The sequence below is a fragment of the Pelodiscus sinensis genome, chromosome 4 (genome assembly GCF_049634645.1).
Source record: "Pelodiscus sinensis isolate JC-2024 chromosome 4, ASM4963464v1, whole genome shotgun sequence".
Lineage (NCBI taxonomy): Eukaryota > Metazoa > Chordata > Testudines > Trionychidae > Pelodiscus > Pelodiscus sinensis.
Genome location: NC_134714.1, coordinates 55,744,028 through 55,769,653, shown reverse-complemented (window position 1 = coordinate 55,769,653; position 25,626 = coordinate 55,744,028). Strand labels below are relative to the sequence as shown.

Sequence of the window (25,626 nt, the reverse complement as noted above, 5' to 3'; positions counted from 1 at the left end):
CTCCCCCATCTCAATAGCACTGTTTCCAGAATACCATATTTACAGGATGCAGGGGGAAAACAGCAGCAGTATACGTAATGGCAGCAGATACAGAAAGAGAGGAAAAAGCCATGTTGGCCTTTCTTTAATGTTCATAGATAATCATAAGTGGTGATATGTAATTCATCGGCTGCACTGGGTACCCATCTAACCTCCCTTAGTGCTTCAGGTCCCCAACTTAATTTTTACATGTTGCTTTTTCCATAGGAAATGTTTTGTGCTATTGTGTTAAAATATTGCTATCAAAAAGTGTCTTTGATTTAAGATTATATGTAATGCTACCCTAGAAAGGCAGATGCTGGTTTGGGTTTTTTTTAGGCTGTTTCCTAAATATGTGGAACAGAAGATGGAATGCAGGAGACAGATATTTTAAATAACAGAAGTTCATGGGTATATACTAAGGACCCAGACATCCTATGAGACATCCCATAGTGCCTGTTTTACAAATAAATTATCAGAAATGCTTATGCACCTCAAATCAGCATCAAACTCACAGAATATATATGCTCTAAGAGTGGGAAGTGGAATCATGCAATGATGCTTTGTGATATTAGTACAATTACAGTGCAATAAGCTATGTGGGCACCACCAATGTTTTGTGGTATGAAACTATTGTAGACCAAGAAGTCTCCTTTCCCATTATCAAAACTGATCCTCAAGTTGTATTCTGATTATGCTTCATTGCAAATTCGTAACATGCAGACATAAGTTTATTCTCTATGGCTGTGTCTAGACTGGCCAGTTTTTCCGGAAAATCAGCCGCTTTTCCCGAAAAACTTGCCAGCTGTCTACACTGGCCGCCTGAATTTCTGCAAAAGCACTGACTTCCTACTGTAAGAAATCAGTGCTTCTTGCGGAAATACTATTCTGCTCCCATTCAGGCAAAAGTCCCTTTTGTGCAAAGCTTTTGCGCAAAAGGGCCAGTGTAGACAGCTCAGATTTGTTTTCCACAAAAAAGCCCCGATTGTGAAAATGGCGATTGGGGCTTTTTTGCAGAAAAGCTCGTATAGATTGGCATGGATGCTTTTCCGCAAAAAGTGCTTTTGCGGAAAAGCGTCCGTGCCAATCTTGACGCTCTTTTCCGAAAATGCTTTTAATGGAAAACTTTTCCGTTAAAAGCATTTCTGGAAAATGATGCCAATCTAGACGCAGTCTATGGGTGTGTCTACACTACAGGGATTTTTTGAAAAAAAAGTGGCCTTTTTTCAAAAAAACTTCACCTGCATCTAGACTGCTGCCACATTCTTTTGAAATTAAATTGAAAGTACACAGCAGTTTTTTTTGACCACAGAAAACCTCATTTTACGAGGAATAGTGCTCTTTCGAAAAAAGGTGTGTTTTTTCAAAAGAGAGCATCCAGACTGCCTGGGTACTCTCTTTCAAAAAAGCGGCTCTCTTCTTTGAAAATATTGGTTGCTGTCTAAATGCTCTCTTTCAAAAGAGGCTTGTAGTCTAGACGTAGCCTATATGTGTATACAGTATCTTTTTTGACAATGGTCTTTCCACCAAATTATCCAGCTTTAATAGAGCTAGAAAATGAGAAAAGTATACTAGGGGTTGGGTTTTAAGGAGGATTGAAGGCAAACTGTACAAGTAATTGAAAAACTGTTGATGTGTTATAGTTACTCTGCAGATCTGTAAACCTTATTATGGTTCTTGACACAGACCCATAATTCTTAACATCCAGAGCCCAGAACTAGAAATGGGAAGTTGTTTTAATTGTTAAATTTAAGGCTATATAGGTTTTTTTTACTTTTCAGTTGACTGGCATTATTCTGCATGAATTGGATCAGATCCTCTGGCTCAGTTTCTTTCAACAGTCTGAGCAAAAACAAAGCTGTCCTAAAAGGGGAAGCCAAGGATTTCCTTTTACAGCAGATTATTCATATTGAGTCAGGACAAGTAACAGTGCCTCCCACCTCCATATAGGGAGTCTCCTGAGGCAGGAATGGACTTTCCACAGGTGAGAACAGTTAGGAACAAAAACAATGCTAGGCCTGGTCAAGAGTCCTTAGGGGATGTTCCAGCTGGCATAACTTAGAACAGCCTTAGTCCCCACAGAAACCTGGGCCTGAGGTTCCCCACCGCTGGTTTAAGGCTTGCATTGCATATTTTTTTTAGTATTTGGAGGGAACATTACTAGGTGGATAATATTTGCCTCTGGAAAGTTGCTAGTTGTGGATTTTTACTGTTGCAGTTTTTTGCACCTGATGCAGTTTTTTGCACTCTGTGATAGCTGATGGCGTCACAGCACTGTCTTAGGTGACTGTGATACCAACTATTGCAGATCCTTGCATTCAGAATTTAATTCAGAATTACCAGCTACATGTTACAAAAATACATAAATACAAATATTTTGAATCTTAAATAATTTTTAAATCTTACAAATGAAAACTGCCTTTTTAAGAGAAATCTGCACAGTTTTGTAATTCCACAGTAAATAAAATAATCCTTGAGCACCACTACTGCTAAACAGACTTAAAATTTATTTAGGGGTTAGTATTTATTTTGGGCTGAATTGTTTTTTGTTTTTTGCCATGTGGTCATTTTTATAGCACTCATTTTCCTCAATCTAGACAAGAGAAGATCCATACACTATTTAACATCGCATTTATTGTCTTCTATGAAGGATAATGTGTATAAAAATGTAAGGTCTTTAACAATGTACAGTCCTAAGTACTTAATATGCGAATTAGTGGTCTTAAATGGTTATCCTTTAATCAGATGAGAATTATCTATGGCAGCTAATGGATGTATCAGTGAAATGGAATTTGTCCATTAATGATATAAAGGTTTTCAAAGATCTTTTATGGTGAAATAAATAAAGCATTAAATCAGTATATAGGGGTATGTTCTAGTAATCATACCTTATACTAGAAATATTTTAAGGTATCACACACACACACACACACACACACACACACACACACACACACACACAAATGGCAGAGAAATTTTGGATAATAATAGCTGAAGTGCAGATAACATAAAGGAGAGAGAACACTCTTGTTTCTCAGTACATTAAATGGGAAGGGTTCCATATTTTACTAAATAAGTATTAAGAGAATTGTACAGGTACTCCGCTTTAATCCGGTTTATAATAGAATACATTTTTAATTTATTTTCCCATAGAAGAAGAGATGGAATAATAACCGCTGCTCAGCTATTTCCTGTCTATGATCACCAATTTAATGTTAATATAGGGAGATGCTGTTAATTCTGACACTAATCAATTAAGTCAGAATATATCTTCCTTAAGAGCTCAGATCTTAGCCCAGACTTTCAGCTATAATGTAGTCATTTTACACAAGTCTGTTAGCAAAAAAAGCCATACACCGGGTAGATCTAGCCCTGAGAGGATTCGCCCTGTGCAGGGGAAACCACTGTTGATGTAGATACATCTCCTCCTGCACCACTACCAGGAGTGTCCTCCCTCTGCCAGTGGAAGGGAAAAGCAGACAAGATTTCCCAGAGATCCAAGGGCCAAGTTCACCCTCTGGGACTTGCCACAGCAGCCTGGCCTTGCTCTGCGTACAACAGAAACCAAGCGATGACTAGATGGTCCCAGGATTGAGGGAGATATAAAAAGGGCTGAAAGCCAGCCTTTCCCATACCCTTCCCATGATGTGCCGAGCACAGCTTTAAAAAGATCAAAGGTTCTATCCCCTTCACTTCAGTGAAAGCTTTGCCTACATGAAGATCAAATTGTACCAGAGCAGCAAGAATCTTAGCCAGAAATTACATATTTTTGAATAAGGAAAACTGACAGGAACCATAATTTTGAGGGTCCTTTTATTCTTCTTCGAGTGCTTGCTTATGTCCATTCCACCTAGGCCGCATGCACGAGTTCAGGAAGCTTTTTACCCTTAGCAGTATCAGTTGGGCCAGCCAGGGAGCCCCCTGGAGTGGTGCTGCTGTATTGGCCCATATATACCACTGCTGGCCCTCCGCCCCCTCAGTTCCTTCTTACTGCCCATGACAGTTGCTGGAATGCTTTGCTTGCTCTTTTGCAAGTACACCCTTACCCTATCTTATCTTATCCCGCTTTCTGCACCAATCTCACTTGGACCCCTTCAGCATAACACCAGGCTTAGGGCAGGGCATACGAAGGTCAGCCTCAGCCTCAGCCTCAGCATCAGTATACTCAGGGCATAGGAGGACCCTGTCAGTCACATCGCTTACCCATGCACCAGCCTTGGAGTCCAGGGCTAGTCCATCATGGGCAGTAGGAGTTCAAGAACTCCCACTCAGGAGCCAGTCCCAGTTGGTGATGGACACCTCCAATATGGGATGGGGAGCCCACCTACAGATGCAAGGTATGTGGTTCAAGGCAGAATGCTCATTACACATCAACATCAGGGAGCTGAGGGTAGTATGTCAGGCGTGCCAGGCATTCCTGCCTCAGCTAACGGGGCAATTGTGTCGTGGTTCTGAAGGACAACACAAGAGCAACGTTTTACATCAATCAACAGGGTAGTTCTCGATCCTCTTCCCTCTGTCAGGAAGCTGTAGCCCTCTGGGACATCTGCATCAAGCAGGGGTTCCACCTCCAGGCCACCTACCTACCAGGGAAATTAAATACAAATAATTAGCAGTACTGCACTGGTAGGTTTTAGAAATAAAGGAATCAGAAGTCAGCAAATTCCAAAAGTTAAGATTGTTCCCACATTGTTTACTCAGCCACACTAGCCATCCTTGGCTAATTTCTGCACTCAGTTTCATCAGGGAACTGAGGACATTAGCTAACTGTATGTAGCATTTTCTTTTTCAGCTGTTAAATGTATTATAGCTTGCTGTTAAGATATATCATAAAATATGCAGAATATTCATTGTGAACAAATTTGCTCTTCTGGGAACAAATTTATCTCTTTGAATTTTCTGACTTTTGATTGTTTTCTCAGCCTCCAAATTTCATTAATACTAGGCTTTTTGCATTTAATATATAATATTCATATTTGAACCTATGTTGGTATCAGCTTTATGGAAAATACTATAATGTCTTCTTTCTAGCCATTTTTTTAGAGTTAAATAGTTCATCCATGCATTCCTCCTCCTGCTCCCCTAGGGTCCAATTAACTATTTTGGCTATTTTACATTTTACTTCTTTCAAAATTCCACAAAGGATAAAATTGTATTAGAGACTAATTGGCTGCCAGATAGCATTATTAAAACTGAAGGAGTACATCTCAGTTGCTATACTGTAACATGTTCCGCACTGCAATTTTAACCATTTCTGGCATCAGGTGAGGATGTTGTTTTAAGTATGTATTCATTGGAATTTCTTAAAGACTCCACTATACAAGACATCTCTCTTATCTTGTCAGTCTTTGCTCTTATTCCTCTTAATTTATAGCTGTAACAGTGATAGGTGCTACATTAATACCTTGGCTAGTTTAGCTACATGGTGTAGTGCCAACAGTGTACTGGGCATTTACATATAGATATTAAGACAAGAGCCATGCTTTAGAGAACTTGCAGCCTTACTCAGTAAAGTCTGCAGATGGAATTTAGGTTCACATGATCTCCACCTACAGAGAAAACAATGGGGCCAGAGAGGCAGGAAACCTTTGGAAGACTAACCTTATTAGTCCCACTTAGAGATGAGGGTATACTGGGGCAAAAAAATTGGAAGAGGCTTCCCAATCCCTCAGATCCTGGTGGGATCCATAAGCAAGGGTCTCCTAAGCCAGAAAATGAAATTACCTGCACCTTCTTACTCAACAAATTGGTTCCTTGTCTAGATTATATTTGGCTTATCTCTTCTATCTTTGAAAACTTTGGATGAAAGACTGGTACTTAAACTTCTCACCTCAGTGTATCTAAATATTGCTCAACTTGGGCACAAGCCAAGTTTAATTTTAATTAATAAAATGAAGGAAACCCCTGTCCTGCAGTGTGATTACATTACAAAAAAATTTTGTTTAAAGCATATCACTGCAAGGGTTGACGTTGTTTACTATTTCACAACTGATTATTTTAGCAGAAATAGCCAGCTCGGGTGTTTATTCTACAATCTCAAACTGACCCCTGAAATGTCCTCTCAGTAGCTGCCAAAACCTCCAGTGCTATCTTGATGTTGATGGAGTTGAATGTAGTCATTATTATAAGTAACAGTAAGTTGCTGAAAATGTGGGTATGATGTTTAATATATTAATTATACACTTTAAAGGTTGTACTTTTCCTCCTCATGATCCTGAAAAACCTCCATTTAAAAAAAATGAAGTTGCCTCAGCAAAGTGATACAGAATCCAAAGACCTTCCAACTGAGTTTGTGTCCAGCTTGCCAGAAAGTACATCAGCCCTTGAGTATAACATGCATGCAGTGGATTTGTAACTACTTAACTGAAAAAAAAACCTTTCAGTCTAATCGCTTTTAGTGCATGAGTTATATTCAGTCCATAAACTCCTCATTATTCATCTACAGAAGTATGTGTTTAATGATTAAAACCCCAAGGATTTAGTTGATAGAATAATCTGCATTTCTGAAGAAAAAATAAGAAGTGTGTGTTTTAATTCTTTACAAGAAAAATTGTGATGCGTGTCAAAACGTAACACTGGCTTTTAGTTTTTAAAACAATATCCACAATTTACCTATCCATTGGCTGATTTGGTTGCATATCTGTAACGTACAGTCTTGATCTAATAATGGCTAATTATGCAGTTGTTTATCAGCTCATTTGAAACATTTTGAAATTCAGTCTAGCTCAGCAAATTGCTGTGCTTAAGGCATTTCTACATTCTAGGAAATTATAATATCCCCAGAAGGTAAAGAATTAATAATAAAAATCCTCTTTTGTAAAAGATTATCATTGCAGAGCAAATGGAGCAGATCTTCCCTATCCTAGTGCATTTAATATTCTCATTTTTTCCCCTGAAAGTTTGATAGAAAGACTATGTGAGGATCACTGTTTTATTAACTTGTTAAGAGACACATTTACTGAACCAGTGCTGAATATTGATTTTGGTATCTGCCATACAGTAAGGAGCCAATAGTAACACATGACTTTTAAACATTTCCATTTTGGGACCATAATATTCTTTAGATATTTTATAACCTTATTCTAATATTTACTATTCTGAATTAATGTTTTCTCACTTATAAGCCTTTGTGCGCTGAACCCTTCTATAAACAATTTACTTGCACGAGTAACCCCACTGAACCTGCTAGGAGTACACACATGACCAGAGGAGTACAGAATCAGATTCATAGTTTGTATCATTCTAATGAAAACTAGCCAATAGCCCGTCATAAGACAGGATTTCCGGGTCTCTCCTCCACGTCCTATTCCTTTTCTATCTTGCTCTTTTCTCATGAGCCTCCGGTCTCTCGATCTGTCTTTCTCTCTCTCTTTCTCGCTCTCCTACTCCTTCCCCCTTCTCTCTCTCAGCTCTTCTCTGCCTCCTGCCTCTCTCTCCATCTCTCTCTTTCTCTTCTCCTCCTGCCTCTCACTCTCTCTCTGCTCTCCTCTGTCTCCGTCAGGGATGCACACTCATCCAGGCCCTGCCCCCTGGCCATGTACATCACCGCCCCGCCCCCTTCCCCTCCTGCCATGGTGCTCGGCTGACTTCTGCGCCACTCAGCTGGGCCGCCGCGGGGGAGTAAGCGGCACACACAGCCGTTTGGGCCCCGCATTCCCTATGCAGCACGGGCCGCCCAGAGGGAACAGCCAGCATTTCAGTGTTACAGACTCACGGACACTGGGCTACTATATATATGATAATCAATACTGGTCAATGGGTCACAAGGTTGATAGGCAAATGAATAGAGAAGTGAATGGGACATGCTTCACATATGGTTCCCTTTGTGATTGGCTATCAAAAATTATTCAGCTGATCCATCATACAATCTCTGGTTTGGACGCTCAAGGTTATTTACTGTGTAGCATGAGGGGCTATGAAACATGAGTCTTGAACTCATCTTTATAGCTGATGTGGAATATTTTTGTTGAGCAGAAATTGGCACTCTCTGATCTGGCAATATTCAGGGTTCAGTATAATTTTATTTAGCCAGATGTCCGCTTTTCATGGGTGTGGCCAAGTTTCCCGTGGTCCCATAAAGTTTGTTTACAGCCACCAGTCCTGGCTCTCAATGTTCTGTGTTGTTATTTAGCTCTAATTTACCCCCAACTGTCTACTAAGAGTCCAATAAGCAGTAGAAATGTTGCTGTGTTTAATATTCTTGTTTTCACAATATTTAATCTGAAAGTTGCATGATTAGCATATTGAAAAAATATCAAACCTAAGAACACACAGAGGTGTCTGTGACCCTTCACCCTAAAAAGAGAGTGGCATCATTAGGAGACAGTGTGCAGAACTAATTTCTGTGTGTCTGCACTTTATCAGGCTTGTGGATAAATACAAAATTCCACTTTTTCAGCTGAATGTGTTGATCTCTCCGCAGTCACAAGCATAATAGTTCAGCTCCATCCTCCCACTCAAAGAAGTAATTTATTCTTGCTTTGGGAATATGCAGAGGGATATTTAAGTGTTTCTGGACTGTTTTTACTAGAGAAGGCAAGTGGCATTTTGGACACAAGAGCTCAGCAGTTCTTAAACTTAGGGTTTTTGTGTGTAGATTAATTGTAAATTATTGAGAGTGAAGGTAAGAGGTGAATTTCTGCTCAAAATATCCATCTGAAAACTAAAAATGCCTGATTCTGTCTAGTATATATCTTAATTACATATGCAAAGAAAGTCAACAATAATCTGTATATTAATATTAGAACTCCTTGAGTTTTTCCATTACAGGGCTAATTATTTATTTTATTTTTGCAAATGTATCAAGACATGACTTTTGAGGTTCTGCATTTCTCCTGCCTCGCTTTAGAACTTCTAATAGTCTACCTAGACAAAAATACACATTCATACCTATTAAAAATCTTAGTACAGGTCACTCTGGTGGGACACTCTGTTCCAACATCCATGATGTGGCAAAGCCAAGGATATTGCTGGACAAAAGAGCCCCAGAAGTGGCCGCCAACTGGGAGAACGTGGGGTTTGTGGAGTCCCAGCTGGGCCAACAGCATCTAGGCAGGGGAACCCCTGGGCCAGGCAGCATTGGGGAGCCTCTGCCCTGGCTGGGGAACCGCCATGTTAGTGGGGTCAAGTCACTGGAGAGTCCCTGTTGGGCCCAGCATCGAACAGGTGGCCCAGGAACCTGGAGGAACCCCCTGGAAATAACAGAGCTGTCAGCAGCTGAACGGGGCAGGCAGCGGCTGGGTGGCCCAGACTGGGGAGCTCCTGGGAACCCTCAGGGGCAGCAGGGCAGGGAGCCCCAGGGAGAGGAGTCAGCAGTAGGGCAACCAGCAAGGGAGCATTTACCTCCCCTGGTCGGGCAGACTCCCTGGTCCAGGAAGGCTCCGTCCCAAGGGTGCCAGACCAAGGAGGTCCAATCTGTACAAAGGTTTTGCCATGTTTTTGTGCATAATATAAATAGTATGTACTACAGTAGACCATGAAAAATATAGTTCAAAGTTAACCTTACATTTTAAATAAATATATATATGCAGCCTAGAAACAGCATTTCTGACATAAATTGTCACAAATTTTTTCATTAGGGCTGTGTACTTCCTTTTACCAAAAGGATTAGATTATTATTTATTATTTTTATTAATATTGTGTGCAAATGAATATAAACAGGGGAATAAACTTGTTTATTCCTACAAATATAGTGAAGTGTTTTGTAGATACCGAAACAGCCATTTGCTTTGATATAAAGCCCCGTAAAAGACACTCTTTACTGTATCTTTGCGTGAAATCTCAGAAACTCAACAGTACTTACAATAACAGTAATACTTGGACACTGCTATTCCTTTGTAAATCTCAAAGCACTTCACGTCGGTGGCTCAGTATTATTATTTCCAGAGAATTTAAACTGAGGCACCAGAGAATTTAAAGTCTGGTTTTTGAGAGGTGCTAAACACCCCCAACTACAACTGAAGGCAACAGAAGCTGCTCAGCACTTCTGAAAATCATATATTAAGACCCTGATTCAGCATGGTGCTTAAGCACATGCCTTCGTCTACATCAGTGGGAATAAATTTGGGTAAACATACCTTCTTTAACTTGCCTATGTGAGTCACCCGAAGTCTCACAGCAAGTCATCAGCAGAGCTGTGAAGAAAATCTGTATCTCTTGACACTTACTCCTGTATCTGCATGGGACCATTAGCTGTTCATTCTACAGGAGGTGCTGTATGAAATGTGTAGTCCTTTTTTGTTTCTATGAAAGATAAAGTAAAATAACAGATATGGAGAGATTAAATACAATGAGGGACTTCATTTGAGAGAAACTGACAGTATCTACAGTATGCAAGTGAAGCAGAAGCAGTTTATGGCATGTTCAGAATCTCAAGACTGAATTACAGTTTTAGTAATCATCAGCTCCTCTTCTCTGTCAGTTTTTTGGTTAATGTATTGCATGGAAGGGACTTACTGAACAAATTTTATAAGTTTGCAATAAAAATATAACTACTGTTGTATTAAATTATTTAAATTGTAAACCATTGTAAAAAGGGGGAAAGATTTTATTGACATGGAGGGAAAAAATGATCATGATGGAATGTAAAATGTATTGTGCTGATTACCACAGAGTTTTTGCCTAGTTTAGCATATTGTAAATCTTCAGCAGGCCTTGAAAATAAAATTCTTTATGAGAGGGTTTCTTAAAAAAATACTGGCCTATGCCTGGAGAAAAATGAAGGCACAATAGGATTTATAATTTGCAAACAAGTCAGCAGAGTTCTTACAGCAAACGAAAAAATGTCTATGAGGTCAAAGGGGAAGAGAATGGTGACAAAGCTAAGGATCAGTGAATGAATTTAAAACTCACAGATTTCCCCTGAGAAAGAAAACTGGAACTTTGGAAAAATAAATAACCAGTGTATATTTTGAAGAAATAGTTTACTGCTTTAATATTTTGTTTTATTGCTTATAGTGAGAGAGAACTACTGTAATTCAAAATCAGGATACAGAGCTATGTATCAGTTGAAAATTGCATATATCCCTAACCTAGTTGCTAAAACTAGAATAAAAAAACTTAAAGATTGGTTTATTCCACATGAGCCTGTGAAAGCACATGTGTAGATCCAGTTAATATTAATAACTGTATATTCCCTCTGCTTCTCTGCTACTGTTAAATTTAAAAAGTGGATTTTTTAACAAACTAAACAAAAAATCTTAAGCTTCTTGATGCTGTGCCCAAAAATTCAGCCAAACTGAGCTTGTTTTATTTTCCTTCTCCTTTTCCACAAGTGCCTTGTGCACAGAAGCAAAAGGAGGTTATACTAATTTTAATGACTCTCTCTACATCACTACAACTAAAAAACAACCTTTAAGGGCCCAGCATGCTTTTTAATAACTATAGTTAATTCAGTTGAGATAAAGGTGTCTTGGTAGATAACTGGAATTGTAATATCATTGAAGAACACAGAAGAAGAGCCCTTTTCTGAAATAATTTCAGGACCTTGTGTAGGCTGTCCTCCCTACCATGTTGCATAATACAAGAAGGTATGATCCTCACTGACAAGTTAAGGCCCATGGCATATAGTATCAGTGCTGACCAAAGAGAGGGCTATATGGACATCTTTGTTTTACTTTGAAACTGACAGCTCTTCTTGGACACTTTAGTACCCTCTAGCAGTACTGCAACTTTATTAAAACCAGATACTGTACCACAGATCACATCTTTTCAGAAACAGGTAGAAGAAATGTATCAAAACCCTGTTTCATTGTGCCTCATGGGTTGGCTTTCTGTTTGTGGGGAAATCTTCCTAGCCAAGATAAAGGTCATCTCTCCATCACTCACTCTTCATGTTTCTTGAAAGTGATTAGAACGTCACATCAATTTTGTTTCTAAGCATCCTTAGTTTCATTAATCCAATATTAATTTCAGCTAATGTCCACTACAGTTATTGGCAGAGGCATGGCTTAGAGCTCCAGAACTGGTAATTCTGTTGGACCAGTGTCATGAAAGAGTTTGAAGTTGCTGAATCATTATTACTCTTTGTTGGTGCTGTGTCACGGAAGCAGCATGTATGTAAATTGTTCTGTTCTGAAAAGAGCCCTAAAGGAATAGGTCGGTTCTAGACAGGTTTTTTTACATTTAGTTTTAGAGTACTCTATTTATGATATTGTAGTTTATTTTCCCATTCATGTGGCTACAAATGAAACCAGTTCACAAAAATTGTAAGGGGTTGTATAATTTGCATGTGCACAGAACCAAAAGGAGGTGATACATAATTTCAGTGAGAGACTCTACCTCAGTACAACTAAAAAACAACTAAAAAACAACTAAAAATAGGTGACTGAGATCCATACAGTATAGTGCTAATCTTTTTTATGGTTGCAACTTCACAGGGATCTTTTCTCTTATCTTTTATGTTACAAATATTTTCAGGTTGTTGAGCCTTTTGTTGTATAATCTACTATTTGGTATATAATAACATTTGAGTGTTTAAGTTCCCATAGGATTACAGAACAGATAATCTGCTGGAGGCCAGGTAGTTCAGGCCCAAGATTCTTGACCATTCTCTTGAGACTGCCATCCTGGATGACACCTAGGTTATTAATGAGAAGAAGAAGGAGGGTCTCCTATACAACAGACTAGCCGGGAATGCAAGAAGTGGGCTCAGCTACTGACTTTGCATGACAGTAGTGTCTGCAGGCAATCTATATTGCTAATAGTTTGGAGCTAGATATGTGAACGCAGCCCAACATTTGGCAGTTCAGCACATCGGTAACTGGTCAAAATTCAGGCCCTATCCAGGTTTTTTTGGGATTCAGCTGTATACCTCTCCCTATCTCATTTCCCCAAGTATGTGCCTAACTAATTGGTCTCATTTTACTGGAAGCAAGAGGAAAGATTTCCTCTGTTCTGGACTTTGATTAGGTGTGTGAGATTTTCACTGCTCTTCCCCCTCCTTCCATGGAGCATCCCAGTGCACTGACTTTCATTCTCCCTTCTTAGAGGCATTAAGATGGAAGTTAAAGATTTTTCTTTTCTCTGACTCCTCTTCCTTGATTATGGGGCACAAAGGGAACCCATGTGCTCAGTCTGTGCCAGACAGTAATTAATCTATTATCCAAACTCATATTGCTATTATTTAGGCAATATGCATTTGTCTACCCTCACTAGTAACTTAATTATGACTCCTCAAACTTACTTCATATCAGTCATGAGATACAGTGGTAACGAATTCAGTCATTCTGGGTTTGATGGAAGGCTGTGTATTCCAGGACCAATCTCCTGAGCCATCTATTCCCCTTTCCAGACATCTTTGATTAAACTGTGCTGTGAAGTTGGAGCTGGATCAATAGAAATGACCTACAATGACCTAATCATATATTTAACATGTTTCATGTAGGGTGGTTTTTTTTGTGGGGGGGTTGTTTTGTTTTGCCATTTTCTACTCAATTCTAGTGCAGTAGATTGGTTTAAATCTTCAGAACAGTAAACATCTTGAAATAATGTCAGTAGCTTGCACGTGGCACTGTATATAAAAGGAATTATATATAACAAACCCGCTCACCTGCTGGTGTAAATCAGTGTAGCTCTAATGCATAGTACATGAGACTCTGGGATAATAACTAAAAAGTATTGCTCTTTCAGTATTATTTTACATTAGTATCTGTTAATTTGAAGAATAAAAAGTGTATTTCATGCACCTTGTCATATATGGCCCTCTCTGAAGCAATCAAAAAGAGTTAATTGCTGACCCACTAAATATTTTTCAGGTGCTTTTTCTGTTGTTTGCAGGCCAAAGTCTACGTCAAAGCCATGCATGTGCGAGTTGCACATGAATCTCTAGTCCAATTTAGATAACATTGTCTCAAGTCTGATGTTTCCGAAGATTACAGATTTTAGAGAGCTAAGTGGATGAACAAACCAACAAATGTTGAATTTATACAGCGCTTATCATCCTGGGATGTCAAAGCACTTAACAAACACTGCTACAGCTGAGTCCATGTGTAACCACTGAGGGACATGTTTGCTTCAATATTTCTCATGACAGCTTCTTTTAAAAAATATAAGCGCATTTAACACTTGTGATAGGTGCCAGATTGACAGTTCTGGAGATAGGAGTCCTTGATTTACCAGCAGGCACACACAAAGCTTCCCACATAATGTTCCACCAATGTTTTCCAACACTTACCTAAAAGGGCATAGCTAGCAATTGTCCCAGATTTTGCAAATCTGTGCTGGGTAATTTCAGGGTCATTCTGTGCTCTGATTCAGGGCAGTGGTAAGCATCTGTAACTTAGACACAGAGGTGAAAAAGCAAGTGTTGTCATCACTGCACGTGTGCTAATTTTTTTGATAATTTGGGGGTCACATTTTCAACTTGAGGCTAAAAAATATGTCCCCAGTATTTGCATGCTCGTTCATTTCCATACAGAAAAATCTGCATGTCAACATGAGACAGGTAGTTGTGTGTGTCAACTAATAGTGAGTTGTACAGCTTGTTCCTTCTACACAGGCACATTGAGTTTCTGTGTAAGCAAACAACAGCTGCAAATATGGCAAGTGATTTTTTAGATGCCCACTGAAAAATAGTTCCTTACAGTCATCAATGTCTGAAATAATCTGCCTCTATTCATAACTCATCCCAGCTTGGTAGCATTATGCTCTTTGTTCCTCAGGGACTGAACCAACTTAGAAGTACAGTAACCATATTTCCCTTAAAGAGAGAGATCCTCATATAGGTATTGAGGCTACTGGAAGATAGTATACAAAGAAAATAGGGTTTTGAACTCTGCAATTGGTTATGATAGGAAAAATGGAAAAATTTACTTTTCAAATCAGGTTCTCCTTCAGCACTCATAGACTCTAAAGTTTGGTTTCTCCTTTCCCCTGGATATTATTTAGCCTTCCCTGTGACTATTGGGAGGGATTAAGTGTTTCGTTATTTCATATGGAAGGTTAATGATATTTTAAACAGTAGTGAACATTTTGTGTAGGCTGATTATCTACAGTACCTTTATGTAGGACAGTGCTAAATATGGAACATTGAAGAATACCAGCAAAGAGTGTTACATGCTGTTGCTGTGCTATTTTCTAAAATACTGGCAGCAGCTTTAAAAAAATGATTATGAAAGATAGAACTTAATTTTGTCTAATAAAAAATAGCCTTAACTAACAAGCAGGGGAGCTTGGCAAGCATTTGTTAATCTTTAAAAGAGTCACATTTCTTTCTATGACCTGTCATTGATGTGCATGATAAAATACCTAATTTGACTGGCTCTGTGTATTATGGAAGTTGATTTTATATATATAGCCAGAGAGAGCTACATGGGGCATAAATTTCTTAAGAATGTTATTTGAGATTCTAATTACAATTGTTAAAAAACATCCATATAAAAAGTATGTCACTTTGCTTATTATCTTGATGGATTTTCTTACTCCTGCAACACTGTAGGTGCATCTGGCAAATTGATATAAGAGCTTTGTGAAACATTCCTGTCAAACCTAAAGTCAGGCTTGCATTTGAGGTTTGACACTGTCCATGTATTTGGGGAGAGGAATACAGCAGGGGAATTCATGAAGCGCCAGTCAAGCTTCTTCCACAGCCAATCTCATTCCCTTTCTCAAGCCAGCCTATCATAGAAATTAGAGATAAAAAAGACCTGTTAGGTCAGCTAGTATAACTCTCCACTAATGAAGGAATGTTCTATACAGTATATCAGTTAGCACTTTGCCAACTCTCTTTTTAAATGTCCCATGGGACTCAGTTTCCTCCTTCACATAGAATCATAGAGCTGGAAGGGACCTTGAGAAGTCATCAAGTCCAGTCTCCTGCCAGCTCTCTCAGTTTACTACAATCTGCCTTCCTGAAATCAATTGCCTCTATTTTGCTGTTCTCCCTTCTACCATTTCTTAGAATCATGATTTCATGAATCCATTTCTCCCAAGCTTCTTTCCTCTTTCAAATTTTCACACAGTTCCTCCCTATTTGTTAAAATGAAATCAAGAACAGCTTCCCCTTATTAGCTTTCTCAACTTTCTGAAATAAAAAATTGTATCCAATGCAGTCCAAGAACTTCTTAGATAATCTGTGCCCAGCTGTGTTAGTTTCCCAACATATTTCTGGGTAGTTGAAATCCCCCATCACCATCAAATCCTGCACTTTGGATGATTTTGTTAGTTGTTTAAAAAAAAAGCCTCATCCACCCTGTCTGCCAGGGTTGGTGGTCTGTAGTAGATTCTTTGCATGACATCACCCTTGTTTTTTACCCCTTTTAACTTAAGAAACTCTCAACAAATCTGTCTCCTATGTCCATCTCCTCATCAGTCCAAGTGTATTTATTTTTAATATACAAGGCAACACGTCCTCCCTTTCTTCCCTGCCTGTCCTTCCTGAGCAAGCTGTACCCTTCTATGCCAATATTCCAAACGTGCATTATCCCACAGCCTGATATATCATTGTCATACTGATAGATCATTGTCAGGATGTTTTTCTTGATATTATGCCTTCACTTATAAGTTTCATACATATACTTTACCATCTTATTATTCCTGTCTTCTTGGCATTGAATGGTCTTTCAACATTTCTGCTTCTGTGCATCCCATGAGGGTAAGCATGGTGTCTAAGTGAAGTTCCTCAGCTATCGCACAAAACTTCATGGGCTTCTGTGTGGTCTTATGTTTAATGTGGCAAAGAAGCAGAAATAGAAAAGTGTTTCCTTCCCCTCCTGCCCTGGAGGGTGGGCTGATGTCAATCCTGACTCACTTAACTTCTAAAAGGAGAAGCAGTGGCCTTCTCTTATAACACAAAAAATACAAAAGTAGAGAAGCTTCTATATGGCAGCCTTTTTTAAATCTATGGATAGGGACCACTGCCCCGAAAACATCATCAGATGTCTTACCTAACTCACAAGGATGCTCTTAGGGTATACCTTAGTGCATCACATGGAAATTGTACAGCTCTACATAAGTGCTATTACTAATCGTGTCTGGAAAAGAGACAGAGCAAGGGCCCCAAAAGAGAAGGGATGGACAAGAGATTCTCTCATAGGTTTGAGTTAGTCATAATCAAAGCCTCAAATGAACAGAATGGGGTTCTGTTCTCCCATCCCTTCTGACTTGAATTACAGGGTAGAATAAGTGAAAACGATCATAAACCAAACCCTGCGGAGTCTGCAAAGCACTAATTAACACCCCCGGTGAGTAACGTCTCTAAAACTGGTCTTTAAGCAAACTTTACTCTAAAAAAAACCCAAAACAAATTAACTTAGCGGCCGGATAAAAGAGATGCATTGCCAAAGCTGACAGGCCCACAATTGAACCAGCTCTAAAAATAACCTCTTCTTTTTTCTATTCAGTTTCTTTAAGATGCTGAAAAATTTATTAGCTACAAAAAAAATCCCACTTTCTCAGCCAAGTGACTCAGCTGTAGGATAGCAAGATTCTTATAAATGTTCACACCTGACACATCTTTGAGCATGTCCCTTTCCCTCCCACCCGCTCTCCGCAGAAGGGAAAGAAAGTTGGTCAGACTGGCAGGGGAGTGGCCATCTTTTGTCCTTCAGAGATGGGGGGGAGAGGTAGTGAGGTCTTCTGATGTTGGTCCTTGTCCCATCCCACTGTTCTGTGAATGGAAATGGAGCTTACGCAGAGTAGGGAGGATGGAACCCTTAGCTATTCAGTGAATATTTTGGAGGATGGAGAGTCATTTGACTCTCTCTGCCATCTCCCCTTCTCTTCATAAAGCCTTTATGTTCCCATATAACAATAATTATATGCATTTTGGTAGTGCCCAAAGGGTACAGTAACAATTGTGGCCTCATTAGGATCGGTGTCATAGAAACAGAAATAAAGGAAATCCTTTGGAAATATGAACAATTTGAAATACTGCTGCAACAACTCTGAGAATTTCATCCTTCCTGGCCAAAGTTTATTCTCATCTACCGTAAGATATGTTTTTTCTAAATGACATAGGTTTGATAGGAAAACTTTGTAACAGCAAGAATCCCCACAAGCTGGATGGGTCCAGACACAAGAAATAAATAAAAATATGGTGAGACAATTTTTCAAAGGCACAATATTAAAGTCTTCTCTTTTGCACTCATGGGAACAGACAGATGCATCTCTAAATGGCTATTTTGGCATCTGACCCGCTATGTATACTATTATAATTCTTTTTCCACAAACAAACACAGAAACTGTATCTGCAGTTGTATCTTTACTTGTTGCATGTACATTTTTGTAAATAGACCTGGGCTTTTTATTTTTTCTTATTCTTATGTCCAAATGTTATCATTAACTTTCTGTTTAACAGCATATAAATGTTTTGGATATAAAATTCAAGAAGAGAGCTCATGTATAAAATGTCAACATAGAAAAGCACGATAGCAATTTTGAAGTAACTTGTGAAATCTTCACAACATAGACTTTTAGTTTAGGTGGCAAGTGGAGTGATGCTTTTACTTCCTGAAGTAGTATGGCTTGCAGCCTCACACTAATCCCTTGTTATATGTGTAACAAATGTCCACAACAGAAAACCACTTAACAATTCACATGATTGGTAGCCTCTGATCCAGAGGAAAACCTCAGGCAGTGAACACCACACCACGGTGGCTGAAGTTCAGCACTAAAGCGTGTTAGTAGTACTGTATGAAGAAGCTTACACAGCACCCAGATACCTTCACTCTGCCAGACATGCCCCTTTGATGAGTGCCAAATGTACATACTAAAATACATAAAGACATTTGAATGATGTAAAATTATAGGTTTAATTATTGAGACATATCTGATGCTTTACAAATGGTAATTAACCCCTGAACTCCCATGAGAGGTAGGTAAATCAGCATTAGTGTCATGTTACAGATGAGAAACAGACAAAGAGACCTTCTGACCTGCACAAGGACCAAGGATAATTGGTTTTATAACCAGGATAAGAAATCAGGAGTAACTGGCACCCAGACCTGTGCTCCTATCATATTTTATTACGTTTAGTAATTGTTAAATTCTCTTTTCTCCTAGTATTTGTTTTTAATATTCTTGATTGTAGAATCTTATGATCCTAACTTTAAAAGTCTGAAATAAAAATATAAGAATGTATAGTAATGTATTAGTCCTTTTGAAAATCTGGTCATTTTGCTTAGGTACCAAAATGGGAGCAGAACTCTTATGAAAATCTGCCCCCAGCTGTCTGGATCTTAGTAGTTTTGAAAATCTGGTTCATATATTTTACAAAGAGAATATCCAGCCGGTTCTTTAAAATATCATTAGGAAAAAGAAGAAAAAGAGATAAAAAAGGAGCTAATGAAAATCTAAATACTAAAGTGTATAAAATGTCCTAATTTTTCCTTACAAAATTAGAACCTTGTCAGAGAAAATCACCGCAGATCATTCTTTGGGAATAGTTTCTTTTTATTTCATTTTTATTTTTTCAGCATATTTTTCTATCAAGATGGTTTTTATTTAATAGGCTTAGTGCTTATTGCAAGCAAGAGGATTTTACTCCGAATGAAACAAGTAGGTTGTACGCTTTTTTTTTAATTCTGCATTTACTCAAAACACATTATATTATGATAAGAACAGCCTTGGAAAAGCTAATTGATTTCTCTGGCACGTAAGTCTGATTAAAAAAAACAGTTAATTTTTCTTAAATGTATTTTCCTTCCCTGCCACTATTGTTAGCCACAACGACAGCTAGTTGGATCTTTTTTTAAAAAGCCTCAAGCTTCCTCGTGTTTCAGCTTTTCATTGCACTGCCTGATCATTTAGGGAACAGGCTTGTTCCAGACAGCTTTAATTAAACTGTACTGTGAAACCAGATATAGATCAATGGAAATGATCCATAACAAGAGGCTAATCATGTATTTAACAGTGTTCAGTCCAGTTCAATCACCTTCTACCATTTCTGTGGCTTTACATTCATGTGGCAATGTGTGTATGTATTTTTTTTAATCCATCCCATTAGTGGCCATATGCTTCAGCTTCAAGGGAGACGAGAACTGTCTGCAATCTGCCAGGGATTTAGGGACATCAATAATTTGTGAATAGTCATGTTGGTACTGGTCGAAGGGTTAAGTGCCCTGCACACCAGGGGCACATCTTGTGGGACTGGAACTCTTAGTCAACTGTTAGGAATCTGATCCCCTGTGAGGCTTCTTCTTGAAGTACATGCTTCGTGTCAAATCTACACAGCTGAAGCAATGGAGCTTTATTAGCTCAGGGATTTAAAGACCTGAACTAAGTGAAGAAACAATATCTTTTTGGTTACCAAGTGAGAGAAGAGTGTAGCTGTAGCATCAAATATATTTTTATGATCTGGGTGAGACACACACTTTCTTTCTGCTACCATTCTCCGTTTCAAGGCAGGATTTTAATCAGATTAGTTCTGGCCCATTACGAACTGCTGGAGAGTGTTTGCCACTGAAAGTATCAGGATAATGGCGCTACTTTTGCAAGCATTGCCCACATGAGCAGTCTCACTGGCTTCAGCTCATACCAGTAAGGACTGCAGAAGAGGATCTAAGGATCTAAATTAAGCACAGGTGTAAAGACTATTTTTGTAAAGGTTTAGAATGATTCCATAAAAGGATGCTTTGGCACTCATGGAGCTGTTTAGCATGAAGGCCACCTTTAAAGCCATAGCTTATAATGTTAGAAAGTGCCATGGTGACATATATAGGGTGTTAGGTCAGTGTGAAAGGTCACTGCACTATTGATCTGAATTCTCTCCTGTTTTTACCAGAAGGACAGTAAGAACAAATAGCTTGAGTTGGTTTGCTTTTGTTTCTTCATATGTCTCTCAGCTGTCTCTGATTTAGGTAGGAAAATTCCTGGTGGCAGTCTGGGGCCCTTGTTGTACATGATGGGAGTGGAGGGCACCCACAGAGTTAGGCTATCATCTGTGTGGGGGTAATACCAACTAGAAATGGGAGGAGTTACACACAACTGAAAATGCTATATGTAGCTCTTTGATAAATGCTTGTTTATTCATGTTTGAAATGAATCCCTAAATTCTCCATTGAACTTGATTTTATATATTGTTTTATTCGTTTTTGTTTCTAAGAAAAATATTTACAGGAATGACATGAGTGAACAATTGGTTCAGCATAGAGCATTGATAAAAAGATGCTTGAAATCTTAGTCATTTAAGCAAAGAATTGCTTAATATAAAATATGAATGCTGCTGACTAGAGTTGCTATTTATCTAAAAGCATAGTTTTCTGGAAACCTTAAGGATTTGTTTTTTATTAGTGCGGCATAATTAAAAATAGTTCAATTAGTAGAAGAAAGGACTTACTTAGAGAGTCAGTTTTTTATTTATAAGAGATAAAAGATGTAGCCTTTGTATTCTTAAATGAATCAGCTATGGCCACTTAACTGATCCAATTTCACTAATATTGCAGTGCTTGTCTCCCCCACACTTTGGCTTACATTTTTACCTTTAGATGTCATGAGGACTATCCTCCCATATTGGCCAGTGAACTAGGTACCTGCAGATTTTTACTCTTGCATTTTTAGACTCACAAAATGAGCTGCAAATCCAAAACAGAATCCTTGCCTACCTAACTACCTGTTTTTCACCTGTAATAAAACAGCAGGAGGTGCAAGTACCAGATTTTCATCCATAATTCAACTGAAAGTTAAAACTGTATTTTGCAATTTGCACCAACAAGAAGAAAGGTAATCTTTTGAAAATGTGTCATTTTTTGACTCGGAGCTTATTAGCGAGTTTTCCAAAGTAGGTATTTTGGGTAACCATCGTGTACAAAAAGAGTTGAGTTTACTATCAGATCACCTCCTTGCCAAATATCCTATTTGAAAACAATACCCATGTTTATTCTGGTGGTAGTCCTTGGCTACAAGCCCATGAGAACTTAAAGTGAAAGAAGAGGGTAGTTTCTAAAAGCCAAATATAGACCCAAAAAACCTGTATTAAAATATAATTTAAATTGTCTTTTTATCACTGAGCTAACAATTTTCTGAATTCTTTGACCCAATGTCTTTTGAGTCAGTATATCTATGAAGTCACCCAAAATCAGAGTCCAGAATAGAAATGGTAACTGACCCTTAATCCGGTGAACTACTGAATCGCGGTGATACATAGATTGAGTTGCTTATTACATAGAACATAAAGTCCTTTAACCCTGCCTTGAATATTGATCTAAAGTTCACCTCTGTCAATGTTCATCTCTAATATCAACAATTTATAATGCAAAATAATTCAGCAGCATTTTAGTGGGCTAGTCTGTTTTTCTAGTTCCCACATTTATATGGTAACATCCCTGTTAAAAGACATATAGATGTATTCCTTCTGTTGATGTTCGGTAAAAACAGTATGTGAAATCTGAACCCACTGAAATCAGTGGCAACATTCCTATTGACTTTGGTTGGGCCAAAATTCCACCAACTACATGTTAACCATGTTAACACTTTGATTGAACTATGTATTCACAGCCTCACATTCAGTGGGAGTGGGGGAGAAAAAACGTTTAAGTTCTGCCCTCTTTACACGGTTTGTCTAGCCAAGAATTTTTAATGTTATCAAGGGTGTGTCTTCACTACAGATTTTTTTTTCATAAAAACAGCATTTTTTCCAAAAAACCTTTAATTACGTCCACACTGCAATCACGTTTTTTCAAAAAAAAATTGAAAGAACTGAGGGGTTTTTCCGACATAGTTAAATCTCTTTCTATGAGGAAAAAGCGTTTTCCCAAAAGAGCTTTTTTGGAAAAAGGCATGTGTGGACCGGGGAGAGGGAGTTCTTTCGCAAGAAGAGGAAAGAGGGAAAAGCACAGGTGCCCTGGTGGCCACTCCAGCCATAGTAATCACAGCTTACATGTGAGATAGCGTCCATTCAGTGTGGACACTATCTTTGAAAAAGCAGATCACTTTTTCGATGCACTTTTGCAGTGTGGATGCTCTCTTTCTGAAGTTTTTTCAGAAGATCTCTTTCGGAAAAGCTTCTTCTGAAAAAAGCCTGCAGTCTAGACATAGCCCAAGTGTCAGTATAATGTCAAAAGTTAAAAACAGAAAAGGCCTATTAAAATTTAAACCCGGCAGCCTAGGATCAGTCCCTTCAGTATAATTTTTAGCATTTTTCTGCACAAGTTTCAAAAGTGCTATGTGACTTTGTTAGCAAGGTTATATGTGATGTTTTTAATATTCTGCCTAAATTTGCCATTCCTTTTTTCCATTCCATTAGCTTTCTAATGAGACACCCTATGCATCACATGAATTCCATGCCCTCCGTGGTATTTGTATCCTTTACGCTTTTGTAGAGAGTTGTCACAGCCCCTCATAGTTTTCAGCGTCTGTTTGTTTAGTTGAAATATTTTCATAAGACATTAACTCTGGACTCCTAATCAAACTTTTGCTATTCTCTGGACTCCTAAAAGCTTTATCCCATTTCATTTTATAGAACAGGTCCATAAGGAGATGCAAAGTATCTAGTGTAATGTGTTACATTTCTGTGACCAGATAGCAGTGAAGATATATAGTATTTCTGTTAATTTAAATGTGACTTGCAAACACACATATCACACCCTAAGTCACAAATTAGGTAAGGGTAAATTAAATCTCGGTAATGTGCTGAGTACTTCTGTTACCTTTGCTAGTTATCATATGATGTTCAGAATCCCAGAACTGGTGATTTGTTTAAATATATGTGTAAGTCATTTTTACGACAAGACACACTTCTTACAGTATAGAATGTATTTGTTTAATAACTAAAACATAACCAGAAGGTATTCATCATGCATTTTGTTCCTGTTTTAGGACTGCAATACTACCTAGAAGAACAATTGGGCGAGAAGACACCAGCTCTGATTTTGGTACCTGTCATGGATTTACCTGAAAAGGAAGTTATTCATATAGCATGCTGGCTGAGTTAGTCATTCCTAAGTGATCAGTTGGTATCAATGCATGTATTCCACCTAGATGAGAGTGAAGAGAAGAGTTGATAAAGTTGAATATTTTCATTGAACATCAAGGTGCATGTAGCTTGATTTGGGCAAAACATGTCTTAAAGTGTTAATATTTCTATGGATAGTGCCTGATGGCAAATGACGCATTCTGCCTTTGGATGAAAAATAAAGATTGTGTTTCAAAATTCTGTCCTGTTTTTTCTCTGATCTAAAGTGTTTTCTGGCATCTAATAACAACCACAGCTCACAAGAGATGGCAATGATTCTGGAATCCTAAGTCCCAGGCTTGCTAGACCAGTTGTCATTTACAGCTGTTGTTTTGAGGATCCGTACATTAGCTCCAATACAGCCTTGGAGATTTCTTAACTTAATTTTTCACTGGATACACTGACTCCACACCAGATCATGAGGGCCTTACTCCTGGTCAGATTGTGACACACATCCCCTTCCAAGTGCTGGTGAACAGTTACTCACCTGAGTAGTCATAATGCACGTTAATCAATTTGAATAATATGGGTCACAATTTCTGTTTTTACGCATATCTTACTCAAATTCTCTTTGACCTCAAAGAACACAGCAAGTGCTTCCTGTTTTCCAGAGACAGTACAGAGTATTGTTGTGCTTTCTCTCCATTGCATCATTCTTCTTATAGAACTACTGGTATTCCCTAAGGGCCTGAACCAGCTCCTTCTAAAGTTGATGGGAGCTTTGCTTCTGTCTTTGCTGAAGTGGGACCAGACTCTAACGGTATGTCTAGACTGCATCCCTCTGTCAGAAGAGGGATACAGATTAGGCAGGTCGACATTGCAAATGAGGCAGGGATTTAAATATCCTGTGCCTAATTTGCATAAAAATGGCTGCCGGTTTTGCCGACTCAGCACTTTGTCAGCAAAAAGAGGCAGTCTAGAGGGGGAACTGTCAAGAAAAAAAGCCTTTTTTGACAGATCCTGTAAACCTCCTTGCAGGAGGCATAAGGGATCTGTCGAAAAAGGCTTTTTTTCTCGACAGACTCCCCTCTAGACTACTGCTTTTTGCTGACAAAGTGCTGAGTCGGCAAAACCGGCAGCCATTTTTATGCAAATTAGGCACAGAATATTTAAATCCCTGCCTCATTTGCAATGTCAACCTGCCTAATCTGTATCCCTCTGCTGACAGAGGGATGCAGTCTAGACATACCCTAAGGGTGAAATCCCACTCTCTCTGAAGTTAATGGCAATACCTCCCTTGAATTCAATGGGGCTAGAATTTCACCCTCAGGGTGTTTAAGGGTCAATATAGATAGCCTTCTTGATTTAATTTGAGTCTCCAAGGCACTGTAGAGAAAGCCCATTCTTAAGCAACGTGTTGGGGAAAGCGTGATGTTCTTATCTCCATGCTACACATTCATGAATTCCCTCCCTAATTTTCCACTTGGAATATCATCTTTTTTTAAGAAAATAAAATCCAATTCACAATCAGGTGTGTGATCATTCCCAGAGGAGCTACACGTACAATGGCTCCAGTTAACTGAGTTTTGGTTAATCTGAATAACTCCACTGAAGTCAACTGAACAATGGCAAATTTACACTGGTATGCCTGAGAGGAAATTTTGGCTTTACAACTTCATTTTCTTCCCATTCCCAGCTAATTGTGAGCTGAGGGTCACACTATTGTCATTACCCTTTATCACTACACACAAGAAAGTACAGTCCAGTAGCCACAGTGTTGA

General features: G+C 38.6%; 1 protein-coding gene across 4 annotated transcripts in view; it reads left to right on the top strand.

Annotated features, from left to right (window-relative positions):
- Positions 1-24,320, top strand: part of DPH6 (diphthamine biosynthesis 6) — a 358,530-nt gene extending 334,210 nt beyond the window's left edge. Inside the window, exon 15 of one of the 4 annotated variants that reach the window (XM_075927016.1) lies at positions 23,770-24,320. In XM_075927016.1, the coding sequence (XP_075783131.1) occupies positions 23,770-23,787 (18 nt within the window). In that variant the 3' untranslated portion in view covers positions 23,788-24,320. The remainder of the gene's footprint in view (positions 1-23,769) is intronic. The other 3 variants (XM_075927014.1, XM_075927013.1, XM_075927012.1) reach the window with 3 other exon arrangements.
- The last annotated feature ends 1,306 nt before the right edge of the window (positions 24,321-25,626 follow it).